This window comes from Chaetomium tenue (genome assembly GCF_020726465.1).
Source record: "Chaetomium tenue strain MPI-SDFR-AT-0079 chromosome Unknown F5144scaffold_1, whole genome shotgun sequence".
NCBI classification, from domain to species: Eukaryota; Fungi; Ascomycota; class Sordariomycetes; order Sordariales; family Chaetomiaceae; genus Chaetomium; species Chaetomium tenue.
Window position 1 is genome coordinate 1,535,330 of NW_027117329.1, and position 15,286 is coordinate 1,550,615.

General features: G+C 54.8%; 5 protein-coding genes across 5 annotated transcripts; 2 read left to right on the plus strand and 3 right to left on the minus strand.

Annotated features, from left to right (window-relative positions):
* Positions 1–2,613: 2,613 nt before the first annotated feature.
* F5144DRAFT_19733 (Cupredoxin) lies at positions 2,614–4,810 on the minus strand. The gene is made up of 3 exons (XM_066782871.1): positions 4,231–4,810; positions 4,055–4,175; positions 2,614–4,004 (listed from the first exon to the last, which is right to left on the minus strand). The coding sequence occupies exons 1-3, from the start codon at positions 4,595–4,597 to the stop codon at positions 2,804–2,806; spliced, it is 1,689 nt and encodes a 562-aa protein (XP_066648023.1). The 5' UTR covers positions 4,598–4,810; the 3' UTR covers positions 2,614–2,803.
* Positions 4,811–6,334: 1,524 nt separating this feature from the next.
* Positions 6,335–8,948, minus strand: F5144DRAFT_522363 (DNA polymerase alpha/epsilon subunit B-domain-containing protein; the record flags this gene model as incomplete). Its single annotated transcript, XM_066786742.1, has 2 exons — positions 8,108–8,948; positions 6,335–8,054 (listed from the first exon to the last, which is right to left on the minus strand). The coding sequence occupies exons 1-2, from the start codon at positions 8,872–8,874 to the stop codon at positions 6,335–6,337; spliced, it is 2,487 nt and encodes an 828-aa protein (XP_066648024.1). The 5' UTR covers positions 8,875–8,948.
* Positions 8,949–9,051: 103 nt separating this feature from the next.
* On the plus strand, positions 9,052–10,165 carry F5144DRAFT_19759 (uncharacterized protein). Its single transcript, XM_066782874.1, has 4 exons — positions 9,052–9,230; positions 9,286–9,665; positions 9,728–9,829; positions 9,900–10,165. Exons 1-4 carry the CDS (start codon positions 9,141–9,143, stop codon positions 9,967–9,969), a joined length of 642 nt encoding a protein of 213 aa, XP_066648025.1. The 5' UTR covers positions 9,052–9,140; the 3' UTR covers positions 9,970–10,165.
* Position 10,166: 1 nt separating this feature from the next.
* F5144DRAFT_19750 (transcriptional Coactivator p15-domain-containing protein) lies at positions 10,167–11,049 on the minus strand. The gene is made up of 3 exons (XM_066782873.1): positions 10,797–11,049; positions 10,630–10,737; positions 10,167–10,576 (listed from the first exon to the last, which is right to left on the minus strand). The coding sequence occupies exons 1-3, from the start codon at positions 10,932–10,934 to the stop codon at positions 10,334–10,336; spliced, it is 489 nt and encodes a 162-aa protein (XP_066648026.1). The 5' UTR covers positions 10,935–11,049; the 3' UTR covers positions 10,167–10,333.
* An 814-nt stretch (positions 11,050–11,863) lies between these two features.
* Positions 11,864–14,992, plus strand: F5144DRAFT_481571 (PXA domain-containing protein; the record flags this gene model as incomplete). The annotated part of the gene is made up of 1 exon (XM_066785292.1): positions 11,864–14,992. One exon carries the CDS (start codon positions 11,864–11,866, stop codon positions 14,990–14,992), a length of 3,129 nt encoding a protein of 1,042 aa, XP_066648027.1.
* Positions 14,993–15,286: the final 294 nt, after the last annotated feature.

Here is a 15,286-nt window from a genome sequence, read left to right on the forward strand (position 1 = left end):
TCGTCTGCACCTGCCGGGAAGCGATTATGGAAACACGGCCCGGGTTGGATTTCAGATCCGTGGTCACAATCACATTGTCTCAACGCATCATAACACCTCCTTAGAATCACCGAGAAACAGAATAAGCCGGGGCAAGACAATGGTGGTCTCATATGATGCCCATAAAGAGTCTTGCTGTTGTCGCCTGTGGGCGATCTGCAACACAGCGTCTCAGTAGCGGACAGCCCAACATAAAACATGTGAAATTGCAACCGTCGCCCGGTACGGATATAGCATGCAGCTGCCAGTTGTCGATAGCTTAGGAGGTGACATCCGAGTAATGTTGTAACAATTTGCATAGTTGCCATGTTGCTGCAACACCGCCGGGGGGGGGAGGAGCGGCTAGAAGTCAGGTACCTACCGGGGCATGGATGTGGTGGTTTAAGGGATAGAACTAATGGGCTAATGGGAAGGCACGCACCTAAAAGTTTCCTCCGAGTTTCAATGATTCATGTTACACATTTCAGGTACCTAAGGTACCTACCTCACCTTGGCCCCGATGAACAGATTCCCGCCAAAACAGACCCCCGACAACCATGCCTGGGGAAAGATGGAAGCTGTACCCAAGTAGACTGCCAGAACGCCAGATCATGCGAGTTACCGGACTGACCATCTCACACAACCCAGTCAGTTGGACCGATTTAGGACGATGCGCCTTTCACTCGCCCGAATTCCACCCTCGTTTTGGGAACGTTCAGGCATCGCCTCCCGCACTGGCAGTTCACCCGACCCCCGATCGGCCGCATCCAATCATCCTCCATCCATCTAATATTTAGGTAGACACAGTATCATCATGTTTCTAACATGTTCATGGCTTGCCGCCCGGGAGTCAACTGGACGTAGTTGGTTCGGCCAAACCTTCCCCTCATGACCACCATCACCACAACCACCACCGGACCCCCGATTGTCCGGCCCGTCATGCGATTCAACAACGTGCACTAACCGTAGACTTGGCGAATTTTAACACGAGCTATTTCGGGTTCTCGGCATCCAGGCTGAGTGTGTGCTGGCCCCAGCTACACGGTCTCGCCATCAAGCCAACGAAAGACGGGCAACGAACGACATCTCTCGCCGGATAGTGGATTCTCAAAAGGCTTCCATCTCTGTTTGCTCGGGTGGGGAGACTTGGGTGTGCCTCCCGGTTGTCATCAACACCTAAGTTTTAGTTTGGCAAGCTTATGGAAGCCTGCTGTCGTCTTGAAGCTGTCGTCCTGGTGGCTCGGCAGCCGCCGTCTTCTAGGCTCGGTGAATACCAGCTAATTGGGTGAAACAAGACAAACATCTGAGATGTCTCTTACCATTTGTTCATCTTCTCGGGGTGATGATCCAGCGGCACGAAATCCTAATTTCCAGTTCAAATCCTATACCGCATTTGTCATGCATGACAGGTGGCTGATGAATACGGCGATTCATGAGCCTTAAGCAAATAGAGGTACCATAACCTGCTCGGACTAGCCAAAGATAGGTGTTGGTGCCCGGTTCATCTATTGCTGCGCAGTGGTCCTCCGTCTCATCCAGCCTTGGCCACAAGCGATGGACACGGCATACGACCCGAAGGATCGCACTTCCTACTCATCAGATAGAAGCAGGATTACGCTTGCTTACTTGAATCCTACAGTTGGAACCCGACCTGTATTTAATGACAACTTAGCGTATATTATTTAGGTCATGGCAGTCAGCAGGAAATACTGTTGTATTTCGAGACGTGCATGTTCTATTGCTATACCAAACTATGCACTTCCTATCTCCGGAGTTTCAGGGCAAAGTTCAAGTTTTCCGAGGCGAACGACCCTCTCCACTTCGTAAGCTGCACCTGCGTCGATGAGGGAAAACTACCAGTGACTCTTCGAGACCGCAAGGGCCGCTACCGGTCTGTAAGCGGAAACAAGACCATAATCGTAACGATAAAACATGCACCCAAACCCCCCCAAAGCGCCAACCAACACACAGCCTCCAAGTCCGGCCGGAGAAACTGCGGCCTCTCTTCTTCCGTACCGTGTCACCATGTGGCCATGGCCTGGCCCTCCCCCCTGGCCTCGGCCTCGGCCCGGCAGAAGCATCACACACGCGCCACGAGCTGAGACCGCTTCCCTGTCTGTTTCTTGGTCCTTTGTGGGCAGGCTGCCGTCGTGTAACAGGACTTCGGGTGTGAGCTGCGGAAAATGGCAGGGGGGGGGTCTCGTCGCCTCTTCCGAGCTCGTGTACGTGTACGTACATGGTCGTGACCGTGGCGTGGGCATCACATCCACAACACGCATTGGCTGGTGTCTTTTGAGGCGGGTTCCGCCTTGTCTCCGGGTTCCGGACTTTTTACCGGTGGGTGGGTGTGAGGAGTAAGATTGGCGTCATGGGATGGTCAACAGTGCGTGCGGTACTGGTATTTAGGGAGGGGAGGTAAACCGGGTCTATAGCCTGCGGTGGTGGGTGGGGATAACTTGCTTTCTGCAGCCTTCGCAGACCGCGTGCTTGTTTTGGTTTACCAGTCTGGTAGTCTCGTTCAGCACATGATATGCGAGATTCAAACAATCCGAGACTAGAAAAACCAAGAAACGACGGTTGCTAAAACATATTATCATTAGATAGTATCTGCCTCGTAATATCCAATCTGCCAGCTAATGTCCAATCTAGGCTGACAGGTATGTTATTCTTCTCCTTGTTTCCATCATTTCCCTCATATACTCCCCCATATTTACCCTCTATCTCCTGCCCCCCCTTGCCCGCCGAACTCAGGCTGATGTGGTGTATGATGCACTAATTGATCAGGTTAGCACAAGCAGTAAACTTGGCGAAATTTCTCTCCGCAAAATGGAAGCACATACCCATTATAAGTAGTCGGCGGCACGGTCACGAAGTCGCTGGTATCTGTCACGTTCTCCGTGTTCCCCGCGGCATTGCCCTGGTAGGGGGTGCCGAGCTTCTTGCAGGCGTCGATGTGGTCGTCAGGGAAGGTCATGTTCCGCAGACGGTCGGGGGCCTCGATGATGGTGGCGGTCAGGCCCATCTCGACGTGCCACTCGATGTGGCAGTGGAACAGCCACACGCCCGGGTTGGTGGCGCGGAAGCGCAGCACGGCGTACGAGTTGGGCATGACTACCACTGTGTCGCGCATCGGTGGGTTGGCCGCGTAGCCGTTGTCCGTACCCGGCCAGTTACCCGCCCCACTTGCCGCCCGCTCCAGCACCTGGAAGTGGTGCCCGTGCAGGTGGAAGGGGTGCGAGGAGATGTCGGCGTTGTAGACCACCACCTGCACGGTATCGTTGTAGTTGACGATGAAGGGGTTGACTTGTCCGTAGATGACCGGGTTCGTGTTTTGGTCGCCTGTCGTGGCCACGCTGTAGAGCGTCGGGACTTGCTGGTTGATGTAGGTGAGGTTGTTGAAACACGAGCGAGGGTAGCCGTTCTGATCGAGGCAAAAATTGAAATCGAGCTTGACCAGGCTATCGTACGCGTTGTACGCAGCCGCTCCGTCGTAGGGCTGGAAACCTGCATCGTCAACGGGGTTCCACACGTCCACGACATCGGTTTTGTTCATGGGCTGGGTAGCGTCCATAACAAGATATCCCGTGTAGTTGTGGGCCCACGTCTTCTCCTCGGTCGCGTTAGTCCAGTCCCGGTTCAGGTCGAGCGATACTAGGAAGGGGTAGTTCCCGTTATCGCTATCATTGGGCGAAATCAAGACGTCGTACCGCTGGGCAGGCGCCAGGTGCAGTTGGTAAGCGTCTGTTTTCTGGATATATGCCCCGTCATTCATGATGATATTCATGGTGTGCGAGTCAAAGTGAACCATGGCAGCGCCGAAGGCGGCGTAGTTGATCATGCGAATGCGGTACGTCTTCCCTTTGACGAAGTCGACGCGCAAGCCCTGGCCTTCGTTGACAGTGATGTTATCGGGTATCGGGGGCTTGAATTGAGTATTGTTTGGGGTGAGCATGTTTTGGACGGAGGTAGTACTGTCGTTGTGGTACCTGTCGATAGTGAGCTTGGCGTTCTAGGAGTCGGGTCGACGACCACTTACCAGTCTGAAACGGCCATCACGTGCTCCTCGTCGTATTTCCCTGCATAGGGATCATTTGGGTCCTGCACAATGAGGGAGCCGCGCAGGCCATCCGGATACTGCCCCATGTTATGAGAGTGGTCTACGCCTAATTGTCAGTCTTGATGGCTTTTCGTACCAATACCAAGTGTACTCACACCAATAGGTTCCCGGAGCATCCGCCGTAAACTGATATTTGACGGAAGAATCTGGCGGGATCGGACACTGAGTCACACCACTTGGGCCGTCCATGTCGGAGGTCTGCACTTGGTTCATGCCATGAAAATGTAGTCCAGTCGTCTGGTTACCAAGCTTGTTGTTGAGATTGACCACGACGGTGTCACCCGCCGTGGCATTGATCTGGGGGCATGGCCATTCGTTGTTGATCCCGATAACGGGTCTTCCAAAGCCATCAGGGCTTGCCCATACCCAAGTCACATTCCAGTCATACGTAACGGTTCCCGCCCGCGCGAGTGCGCCCAGGGCGGTCAAGTACGCAAACGGGTGCATAATCGAAGAGAACATGTTTTAGGAGTGGCGCGGTAAACAAGTGTGATGTTGCAGCAAAAGTGGTTGAAAGTGCAGCGAAGAGAAAGGTGATGTAGGAGAAGATGGCGAAGGAAGACTTCTCCCCAAAGATGTGGCCTAGAAAAAGGAAGACACCACGTGCCCAGCGTCCGAGAGGGTCCGGGAGCGTGTGGGTTCCAAGGCAACTCCAAGGCAACCGCACGCCCGCACAAATCGAGTAAGGAGGAAAAGTCCCGTGCCAGACCACGGACACAAGGCCTCTCCATGGAACGTTCTGGTAATGGCTACCAGCGGTCTCGCCGCCTTAGCGCTAGCCATTTATGGCGGAATCTTGCTGGTCTTCGGTAAGCCTCATATCCCGACGGTTGACTGACCCATATCTGGGGCTAGAGCAAACACCAACCGATGATGAAAAGACATAATGGGCGACAATAATTGGGCCCTGTGCGGAGCTAGGTTGAAGTTTCCGTGTTGTCAACGGCATTTCAGGTAGCTAACTTCCAGCGCGCTGATTATAAATTGAAGCGGCGTCCCGCAGACGGTGCAACCCGGTAGCGTATTGACACGCAACATGTCGTCGAGAGGATGTGCGATTGTTCGTATGATGAACTGCAGTCTTGAGAGGATTGGACGGTGTGCCCATATTGTGAATGTTGAGGTAGATTAACTATTGCATGAGTTTAACAACGAGGCGGAAAGAAAGTTTAATTAACACACACCGTAACGCTCGGTTGAAGTCGATAGTAAGATGTCGAATGGTCCGTCGAAATGGAATTTATCCCCAGAGATATACCCCTAATAAAGTCCCACTGCATTCTCTGTTGTGGCTCTCTTTTTCGGAGATGACAAAAGATTGCCTTGTGAGGTTGTTGATGATTCGGGATGTTGAAGTTGTGGTGGGGCTGCTTGGACTGCCGAGCTTGGATTGTGGGGGTGGGGCTGCTTGGCAAGCTTGGAAACATGGAGCCCCACTCGGGAGTGGGGGTAAAGCCAATTCCTGGCAGCATGGTCACGTTCATTCATCTGAACCCGACTTTGTAACTTCAGATATGCACACTCGGGAACTTGTAAATTAAACAAGGTATATACAAATTCTAAGTGTCGTTGTAGTCCTGCCGTGATGGGGACTTTTAAGCTGAACCTGCTTCGACTCGTGTTACCTTGCACAGCACCCTTCAAATACGAGAGAGCTTGCAGCTGCACCTTACTGAAATGTTGGCATCATTAAACGCTGCTTGACACCCCCCGGTCTTTCTTGAACCCGAGCTGGGGCGCATCTTTGGAGAAACCGGGAAAGTGTATTGACTGTTTGACCGTAGTCAGAGATAACGTGGAGATTAGAATACGTATCTTTGGTTGTTGTTCCCTTTACCCTAGGTTATATCTAGGACTATCCATATCCTCCGGAAATTTATTCTCACTTCTAGAGAAGCCATGTGGGCTGGGTTTTGGTAGAAAGTGATGCCCTCCCGGTTTAGGAGGCAATCAAATGGCCGAGGTATAGCGATGTTTCAGAGAGAAGCCGTCCCGCATATGTGACTGTGCATCTACATGAACAAATCCCACTTTATATAATGCTTTGAAAATTACGTTGGTCTACACTGCGTGACTGAGCAGTGTTGCATTCATCATATGTCATAACTTTCCAGAGCCGAACCCGACAGGCATTCCTCACCCATCTGGCTTCACCAAAGACCCCATCAAACCATCAACCACAACCCACCAACTCCCAACTCAAAAAGTACACTCCCTCACCCTCCCCCCCCTAGCCACACCCCCAACCGCATACTCCACCCACCTCGCCACACCCCGTCGACCACTCACCAACACACTCCCAGGGTTCATGACATGGCAGCCCTCGTAGGTGACGCAGAAGGGCGGCGCCGTGGTGTCGACCAGCACCAGCGCCGTCGGCAGCGGGTACAGGTACATGGCGGTGGTGTAGTCCCAGTGCACGGGCCGCACGCTCTGCCGGAAGGGCGCGAGGTAGCCCTGGTCCAGCAGCGTCTTGACCAGCTTGCGCGCGATGACCGTGTCGTAGGGGATGGTTTCGGACCCGGCCGCTGTCCCCTCCGCGGTGTTCTTGGGTGAGGGCGGTTGCGGCGTGGCGTCTAGATCCATTGCCTCGAGGCCGGGCGCTAGTGGGGAGGAGGGGGCAGGGGGGTTGTTGGCGCCAGACATGGTGGTGTCTTCGGTTTGGGTTGGTTGGGAGGCGTCGGTTGGGGCGGTGGTTTTGCCTTTTAGGCGGACGGAGGAGCGGCGGAGGCGGGCTGAGATGTCGTCGCGGAAGAGGACTATTTCGTGGTTCGGTCCGAAGAGGGAGAGACGGCTGGGGTTGGTGGTCCAGATGGCTTCGCCGCCTTTGCCCTCGGCAGGAGATAGCCCTGCATCGGCGTTGGCGGCAGTGAAAACTCGTCTGATTCGCGATGTGAACAGTTCTGGGACCGAGTTTCGGGGAAGTGGTACGGCGGAACCGCCGGAAAATGCGGACGCCCACCCGTCGTTGTCGCCCGGAACAAATATGAAGGTTGCCGTGGTCAGCAGCGTAGGGAAGTCGGCCAGCGTCGAGGCCAGAGCGTCGAAAAACTCTTTGTACTCTATGCTGCCGCCGCTCCCACCACGCGCCATAACCGCGTGGGTCGTGAAGTTGCCGGCGAGGACGAACGTCATTGGTGTTGATCCTTCGGGATCGGTGGCGTAGAGGGAGAGGATCTTCTTCAGTGCCTGCAGGCTGCGTGGCACGTCGAGGCTCAGCTCGCCCACGATCACTACACGCCCTCGTCCGGGACTGTCTGGGTCAGCCAGCGCTGGTTGTCGCAGCAATCTCTGCTCTATCTTGCGCATGCGCGACCCTACGGCCCGCTCACTGCCCACGCCGAGAAAGTCAATCCACCCAAAGCCGCCACCTATTGTGTGGTCTGGGCCCCCGTCTAAGCCGCTAACCCCCAGCGTTGCTCGCCGCTTCTCGCAGGGTGGTTGTCCAATGAAGAATCCCTGAAAGCGCCCGCCAATGGTGCCTCCCACGCCACTGCTACCACTTAATCCCTTGCCTATGGACTCTTCCTCTTCCTCATAGACACCATCAATCAGAACAATCATGCCTGGGGTAAACCAAGCCGAGTCTTCTGGGATAGCGACCGCGTGGGATAAGTCGAGAGTGATAGTTCCGGTCAAATCGCTGATGGCTATGTTACCCGTGGGCAGCATGACAAGCATCCCGAGCAGCATGTGGTTCGTGCCGTGCCGGCCAAGAAGGTTCGATATCGGGGTGATCTTGTGCGATTGCATTGTTGTGGATGCGCCTCGACGGAGACCGGTTGTCCTGGCACTAGTCACTGCCGAAGTCTGAAACGATTCGTTACGGAGAAGACGTTGATGAACAACATTGTACCGGTTTCGGAAAGCGTCGGTTTTATGGGAGGCTGGTGGTAGGAGGGAGGGGTTGGAGGTAGCTCTGGTTGTCCATCGTTAGCAGAATGTCTATTTGAGAAGAGGAAGAGGCCGTACTTCTCAAAATGCTTCTTGGCGACATTGTACGAATATCGGGGCTGTTCAAAGGCACCAATAACCTTCAGCCATCTCCTGACATCTTGCAGCCCCTCGTCCTCTGGCTCCTCGTCGAACCCGATGCCTGACATGCCAAAACTGGCCTGACTATCGTCCCGTGTAAGCGTTGCCGTTGGCCTTAGCCCGAGCCGCGTCTTGGAATGGTCTGGAGCCTCGGTTGGCTCCAGCATCAAGCTGTTCTGCCTGCTTAACCCGCGCGGCCCACTCATTATCTTGCCGCCGCTCATGTTTCCCTCTAGTGTCTTCAGCATGTCTTTCAGCTCCGGGCTGGCCCCTTCCACGATGACCCCCCCATTGCAGTTCTTCCATGTCCGAGCCACCTCCTCGAGGACTTTCTCCGCCAAGCCCTCTTCCCTCCATCCTGAGCCACAGTGTCTCCCAATAAAAGTAGCGAGCTCTTGGAGCGCCGGGGAAGTCAGTGTTAGGCCGTGCTTCTTGGTGAATGTGCGGAAAGCCAGGGGTCGTAGGGTCGCAGGCGGGAGGATTATGGGGAGGACAGCTGCTTTGGCGGGAGCGGGAGCTTGAAACGGCCTTAATGGGTGTGCTGGGGTGGCAAATGCAGGAGACGAGGACAGGATCGCGCTCGAGGGAGCGGCATTCTTGGGCGCGAAAAACGGCGGCGGGGGTGGTTTGGCTCGCTTGCCCTTTTCGGGGCTTTTTGGTTGATTCTTCCGTGGGGTCTTCTTGGGACTCTGTATGACCATCATCTTGGCGTTGCTTTCGTGGAGTTTTAGAGAATTGGTGTTGCTGATTTTGGGCGAGAGTGCAGAGAACCGCGTTAATGGGCTTGCAACGGCGCGTCGCCTTACCGCGTTTGGCGGGGCACGACAGGGGTCGAAGACACAGGGGTGCTGAGTGCGCGTTTCCGGCAGGCAAGTGGAGCTCTCGAAGCTTCAGAAGCTCAAACCATGACCGCATTGAAGACCATGCACAAGCTTCAAGCTATTTAATCTCCACCCTCCAATCGAGCAAAATGCTGGTCGCCCGTTTATTTACACCTCAGGGGCTGCGAGGCCTGTCAAGGGCGAGGGGTTTCTCGACACTGCCCTCCAATGCTAGCATTGTTAGTCCCAATCACCATCAAAACCACCTTCACAACGTTAATGATTCCCTCCCAGAAAGTCTTCCCACACCCCCAGCAACCCAACAGCCACCTCCTATCTTACCTCGAAACCACTCCCCCAAACCCGTCCCTCGCAATTGGTACCACGACCGCCGTTCCGCCGACGCCCAAATCCTTCCAAGGGAACCCGCGCTTCCTCTCCATCCTCGACGACGTCCTCGCGAAACATGCAGCCGACGACCCGGGGCTGAAGAGCCAGGCACAGGCGCTCGCGTCACCGGGCGGGTTCAATTTCATACAGGCACGGAATCAACGGGGCACGGGCACCGGGGCTGGCGGCGCGAGTGCTGAGGGTGGTGCGGGAGGGGCCGGAGTGGGCGGGTGGGTGCATCTAAGTGACTCAAGGAACCCGCCTGATTTTGGAAGGATTGCTTGGTAGGCGAACCTAACAGGAAACGGAGCTTTTGGGTTGATGCTGACTTGGTTGGATTGCCAAGGCCGGAAGACATACTCGGCAGCGTGGAGGTTGATGGGAAGGGCGAAATTGTCGGCAACTACCAGCCCAGTGGGACGTACCGGATTGTAACGAATCAGGGAATGTGAGGCTCCCCTGTTTCTTTTTCTTCTCAATTGCCCAACCAAATTATGACTAACCTTATTTCTCTGTAGCCTTGGGCTCAGTCCCTTTCTACAGGAGAAACTAATAGCTAGGCTTCGGGAGGAGGAAAAGAAGACATGAGAAACGTAAAACGCCAACGCTCGCCTGCCGCGAGAGCTGAACATGTACGATATATATGGGCCTTCAACAAGCTGTTGACCAGGTTGTGAAATGTTAAGCCTAGAGTGTATAGGGAGAAATGAATACCCTACTTTTGTTATATGACGGCGTTGTCACACATAAGTCATGCGTTACCCCACAGGTTAGACCGGAATTTAGTAAGTCAGCGTTCATCATGTCTCGTCTCGGGCTTCAGAAATGCGGTGGACAAAACAATTGCATGGATTCATAGCAAAAATAGACCGCGCCAACCCCCCCCATTGCTACCAGTAAAAAGACTCTAAAGTGAACGCCCCAAAAATGCGAAGCTCCGTCGTATATCCGTTCAATCGTCTTCCTCGCTGCTCTCCTCCTCCTCCCCCTCCTCCTCCTCCTCCTCGCTCGTGGCGTCGATATTTGCCTTTCTCGACTTCGTGGACTTGGTGGGCTTGTCCGCCTTCACCAGAGCTTCTTTCGCCCCAGCCGATGGCATGTCGCCTACCTCATGGCCTTCAGCGCGGAGCTTTTCATTGAGTTCCGGGATGACCTTGAGGAGAGCGTTGTACTGGTCTAAGGAAAGCGAGATTCCCTAGTAGCGGTTAGTGCGTGTAGGAGATAAGCCAGAGGATATCAAAAACCCACCTTCTTCGCTGGCTTCAGCTCACCAGCAGGTGTGGTGTAGAACTCTCGGATATTAACCAATCTGGCACCCTTGTATGTGGAGGGGCCGATGCGCCGGTTGTTGCCAATCTAATGAGATTAGCAATCCGTCTCTCAAAATTCTTCTGGGGCAATATGGCAAAACCGACCTCCCAATACGGATTTCCTTCTGCATCCGAGCCCTGCGTGAGGTCCTTCTTGACCTTCTTCTCGTTCTTCGACTTTTTGACGGCGGGCTGCCCCGAGTCGTTCTCGGCGGCAACCTGCCGCTTCTTTTGGTAGGGCATGACGGGCAATGCGACTAGCCGTTTTCAACGTGGTTGTGCTTTTTGGGTGGGTTTGCAAATTCCGGGAATTATTCCCACCCGCGAAATCGCACCTCGTCGGTGAGGGGTCGCGACGTGACGTGAGAGCTCTGCGGCGCGTTCGCACGTGAAGCCAGGCGCGGATTCAGCCCACTCTTAATTAAACCAAAGGGCTTGGCTTCTCGGTTCGGACCTTGTTGGTGGAGACACGCTATGTTTGAGCAAGGAAGCACCCCACGGAGAAAAAGCAAGGACGCAAGAATGTGGAATTCCGAGTATGGAAACGTCGGGAATGATAACTGCTTTACACTACTCCATTTCCTCTTGTGTTACTGGTCAAATTTTCTCTTCCTCAACACAACCTGCCTAAAACTCTTTTATTCAATTGTTTTTGCTTGATTGCCATTGCTCAATGTAATAGATACAAACGGGAGTTTTGGAACTTCTCGGGTGACTTTGACATGCAGCTTTTTTGGGTTAGAGGGGTGACATGGCAGGAAGGAAGTCTTGGCTTGCCAAGGCAGGCTGGGCCCATTGAAGTGTTGGGGAATGGGGCCCCTGATGAAATGAAGTCCACAAGGGTTGTCGAGGGAAGGAAAGCTCAAAAAAATCATCTGCAAAACAACTCCCCAGCCATTCAGCTTCTTATGTTCTAGTCCTTTGTCGGCGTTTCCTTTTCCTTCACTCTTGACTGACCGCTACTTGCCTAAGCCATTGTCCGACGGGCCCTCACAACGAGAGGTGCATTGTTTTCCTGCCAAGTCCAGTCAGCGTCAGCAACATCAGCTCCATCTTCCGCGACAACGACCCAATACCTCTATCTTCCTGCCCGAATCAATGCTTTCGCGAAAACCTTCTCCAGCCCGATGAAACAGGAGGATGCGCCAACGCCGTACGCCATCCGCGATACAATGGACGAAAAAGACGGGGCGGTATCCAGCACTACTAAGGGGACCAAGTCCCCTCGATCACCCAAGCCACCAAACGCAAACGAGGAGGGTTTGTCAACGAAAGTCTTCGGTTTCCTCGCCACAGCCACACCCGGGACTATCGGCGGCGTTGCCGTCGGCCTAGCTGCGACCACGTATCTAGTGCTCGGCAGGCTAGGTCTCGTCTTAATCGGCGCATTTGGCGGGATTGTGTCCTTCATACAATGGGAGCAGCGCAACGCCGACGTGGTTCGGGCCCTCAAGGGGGAGAGTGGGATGGATGTTTTGGCACGGATTTTGGCGTCCAAGAAGGCCTTAGAAGACGCGACCCTCGAGGAGCAAAACATCGACGATGCAGAGAGTGCGTTGGTGCGCTCGTTCGACGACCTGCAACCCGAGACCCGCGAAGCCTTGAACGAATTGGTTGACGCTGTCGTCGATAACTACGTCAAGTGGTGGTACTCGCCCATCGTACCTTCAGACAAGTTCTTCCCATTGGCATGCCGCAAGACGCTCACCACGTTCCTCACATCGGTTTTCAACCGCCTGAGCCGGAAACGCCCCGCAGACGCCTTCCTCGACTTTCTGACGAATTCATCTTCCATCCTTGTCGTCTTCATGTCCGAGCTATCTAACGCCTTCTCCGAGCTCCCGGCCGATTCCAAAATGTCTGCTGCAGATGCCGTATACAATTACCTTGCCTCGCATCCCGAGTGCAATTTATCTACCTTGTTGAACCAAAAACAGCAAGCGCACAAATTCCGCATGGCTGCCGAAGATATGCTGGGATTTCTCGACCGTCCGAGCTACGAGTGCGATCCCGCCCGAGTCTTCCTGCGAGAGATTCTGGCAGGTGTTGTTCTGGAAACGACACTCGAGTCATGCTCCAAACCCGAATGGATCAATTCATGGATTATCTACTTGTTGGAGTCAGGCGAACCTGACCTGAGCCAGGCTATCGACGTCGGGATGCAGACGGGACCTGGTACAGACGCGGCGTTTGCCGACTTGGACGGCAATGTAGGCAACATCGGCCTCGCCCGAGGGAATCGGAATTCTCTCGAGCAGGAAAGGGCACGGAGGAAGGAGTCCGTCCATAAGAAGAAGCTAAGCAAGGCGGAGGAAGAAATGGAATTGGCAGTGGAAGAGATGAAGCGCTTAAACCAGATGATTGCCAAAGAAAGCGCCCTGAGCGATCAACGAGGACAACAAGCCGCGAACTCGGAAAACACCACAGGCGCGGCAAACGCTTCTGAAAGACTAGCCGATGCCCTCAAACGCAATGCGGATGAGCTGGACATCCAAAAGGGCTTGGCTGAGAAACCAAGTCTCCCCGAGCCCTTGGACGTCTCTGCAGGCGCCTCCAAGAGGACGAGTAGCGATGGGGCGTCCAGCAGGAACGAAGTCATTCATACACCCGCCACGCCGCATTCCGGGGTGACTCCCTCTCCCTCTTCGAGCCAACAATCGTCCCCGCCGGCAAATGAGAGGGCTGGGTTCACCAGCTTCGACCAGATCGTCCCGCCTGCTCGAGACGAATTAGAAGCCGAGGCGAGCGAGCGTCGCAAGCCGCCTCCCTTGACATTGCACAATGCAACGATCACCGTACTAGATGAGCCGGGCGACGGCAGGATCAGGACCAAGCCGTCATGGGATTACCTGGTCCAGATTGAACCGGCAACGACGATTTACCCCGGATGGATGATCATCAGGAAGTACAGCGACTTTGAGACCCTTCATGAGGTCCTAAGGCGGATTGCGACCATTTCTGGCGCAACCGGCTTTACAGAGAAGCATAGCGCGCTACCGTCTTGGAAGGGGCATACCCGGACATCATTGCGCAGCGAGCTAGAACGCTATCTCCGAGATGCCTGTGGCTATCAGAGTCTAGCTGAAAGTGAGGGGTTGAAAAAGTTCCTGGAAAGAGACAATGGACACATCCCCAACGCTCCCAAAACGGGATTCCAGGCGTTCGAGAAACTAGGCAAAAACGTGTTTGACGTGTTGACAAGTGCCCCTCTTGAAGGCTCGAAGGCGGTAGTCGGGGGGGTAACCGGAGTGTTGGGGAATATCGGCCTGGGACAACGAAAGCCAGCGCCCCCTGTTCCGTCGCCAACGCCATCCGCGCTGCAAGATGTCACAGCAGCTAGTCGCTTGTCGATATCGACTTTGCCTCGTGCGGATAGCAGTGTGTCACTGACTGGAATGCGCAAGCCGCGGGACAGCATGGATAGTCAGCGGTCGTCAGCCGCCGCGCTGCAACCCGGTAGAATGCCGTCGATGGACCGTCGCCCAAGCTACAACTCGCAAGGCGACGCGGAACCCGAGAACCAGCGGTTTTCCCAAGCCTCGGCGAGGAACAGCCGGGAGTTCAGTCGGGGATCGAGCCGTGCGGCAAGCCGAGCACCACCAGCTCGGTCGCCATCGAGCCTCAGCTTCGAAGGGTTCCGGTTGCCTCCGCCACCGGACATGATCAGCGATGACTACGAATCGCCCATCAGCCCGTCGAATGGTCGCCCTCATGATATCCATCATGCGCGCTCCTTGACAATGCCAACGCTCAACACTCAACAGAGGCTGAACGGCCCGCCGCTACAAGGCGTAAAACAACACTCGAAGATGTCGGAACAGGAGACCCGCGTAGCGGTTGAGCTCCTTTTCGCCGTCATCAACGAGCTGTACACCCTCTCGTCAGCGTGGAACATCCGCCGCACTCTTCTGGCGGCGGCCAAGTCGTTCCTCTTGCGGCCTGGCAACCCGTCCCTCTTGTCCATCCAATCGCTCTTCCAGTCCTCTGTTCTCGAAGCCAACACTTCGGATAGCGGCATCGCAGCGCATCTTAAGAAGCTCCGGGAAAACACCCTCCCGACAGAGCAGGAACGGGCAACATGGCCGGCGGAGATGACGGCCGAGGAAAAGGAAAATCTTCGGATTAAAGCCAGGAAGTTGCTCATTGAGAGCGGTGTGCCTGCCGCGCTCACGGGCGTCATGGGCCAGGCCGCCACATCAGAGGCACTGGGGCGCTTGTTCGACTGCCTTCAAATCGAGGAGGTGGCGAGGGGCCTCATGTTTGGGGTGATTCTCCAGGCCGTAAGGACGGTTACGCATTGATGCGACCACGATTCAACCTGTACCGAGGTGATGGTGATGTGTATGATTTCTTGGACTGACCATGGACTTCTTGGATGGCAGCCAGCAGGCGTATTGTATTTCAACATGGATGAGCGATGGGGACCAGGGGCGATACTTGACGACTTGTAAGAATTTTAATGAAGGCTCAGAGAAGAATATCCACGACAAGACCACACGCATTGACTTGGGTGACTCGCATCGCCATGAAATTCAGCTGAGCCCGCATCATAACAGGCACACGCACGTAGCCTGCCCAAGCTAGGAACGAGCTGA

What these genes read in the sequence shown, in the direction of transcription:
- F5144DRAFT_19733 (XM_066782871.1), bottom strand. Translation starts at nt 4,597, where the DNA reads ATGTTCTCTTCGATTATGCACCCGTTTGCGTACTTGACCGCCCTGGGC. An exon ending in TGCTCCGGGAACCTATTGGT is followed by an intron (nt 4,176 to 4,230) that starts GTGAGTACACTT and finishes AATTAGGCGTAG; the next exon opens with ACCACTCTCATAACATGGGG. An exon ending in GTGATGGCCGTTTCAGACTG is followed by an intron (nt 4,005 to 4,054) that starts GTAAGTGGTCGT and finishes CACTATCGACAG; the next exon opens with GTACCACAACGACAGTACTA.
- F5144DRAFT_19759 (XM_066782874.1), top strand. Translation starts at nt 9,141, where the DNA reads ATGCTGGTCGCCCGTTTATTTACACCTCAGGGGCTGCGAGGCCTGTCA. An exon ending in TGCCCTCCAATGCTAGCATT is followed by an intron (nt 9,231 to 9,285) that starts GTTAGTCCCAAT and finishes ATTCCCTCCCAG; the next exon opens with AAAGTCTTCCCACACCCCCA. An exon ending in ATTGTAACGAATCAGGGAAT is followed by an intron (nt 9,830 to 9,899) that starts GTGAGGCTCCCC and finishes ATTTCTCTGTAG; the next exon opens with CCTTGGGCTCAGTCCCTTTC.
- F5144DRAFT_19750 (XM_066782873.1), bottom strand. Translation starts at nt 10,934, where the DNA reads ATGCCCTACCAAAAGAAGCGGCAGGTTGCCGCCGAGAACGACTCGGGG. An exon ending in AAGGAAATCCGTATTGGGAG is followed by an intron (nt 10,738 to 10,796) that starts GTCGGTTTTGCC and finishes TAATCTCATTAG; the next exon opens with ATTGGCAACAACCGGCGCAT. An exon ending in AGCTGAAGCCAGCGAAGAAG is followed by an intron (nt 10,577 to 10,629) that starts GTGGGTTTTTGA and finishes AACCGCTACTAG; the next exon opens with GGAATCTCGCTTTCCTTAGA.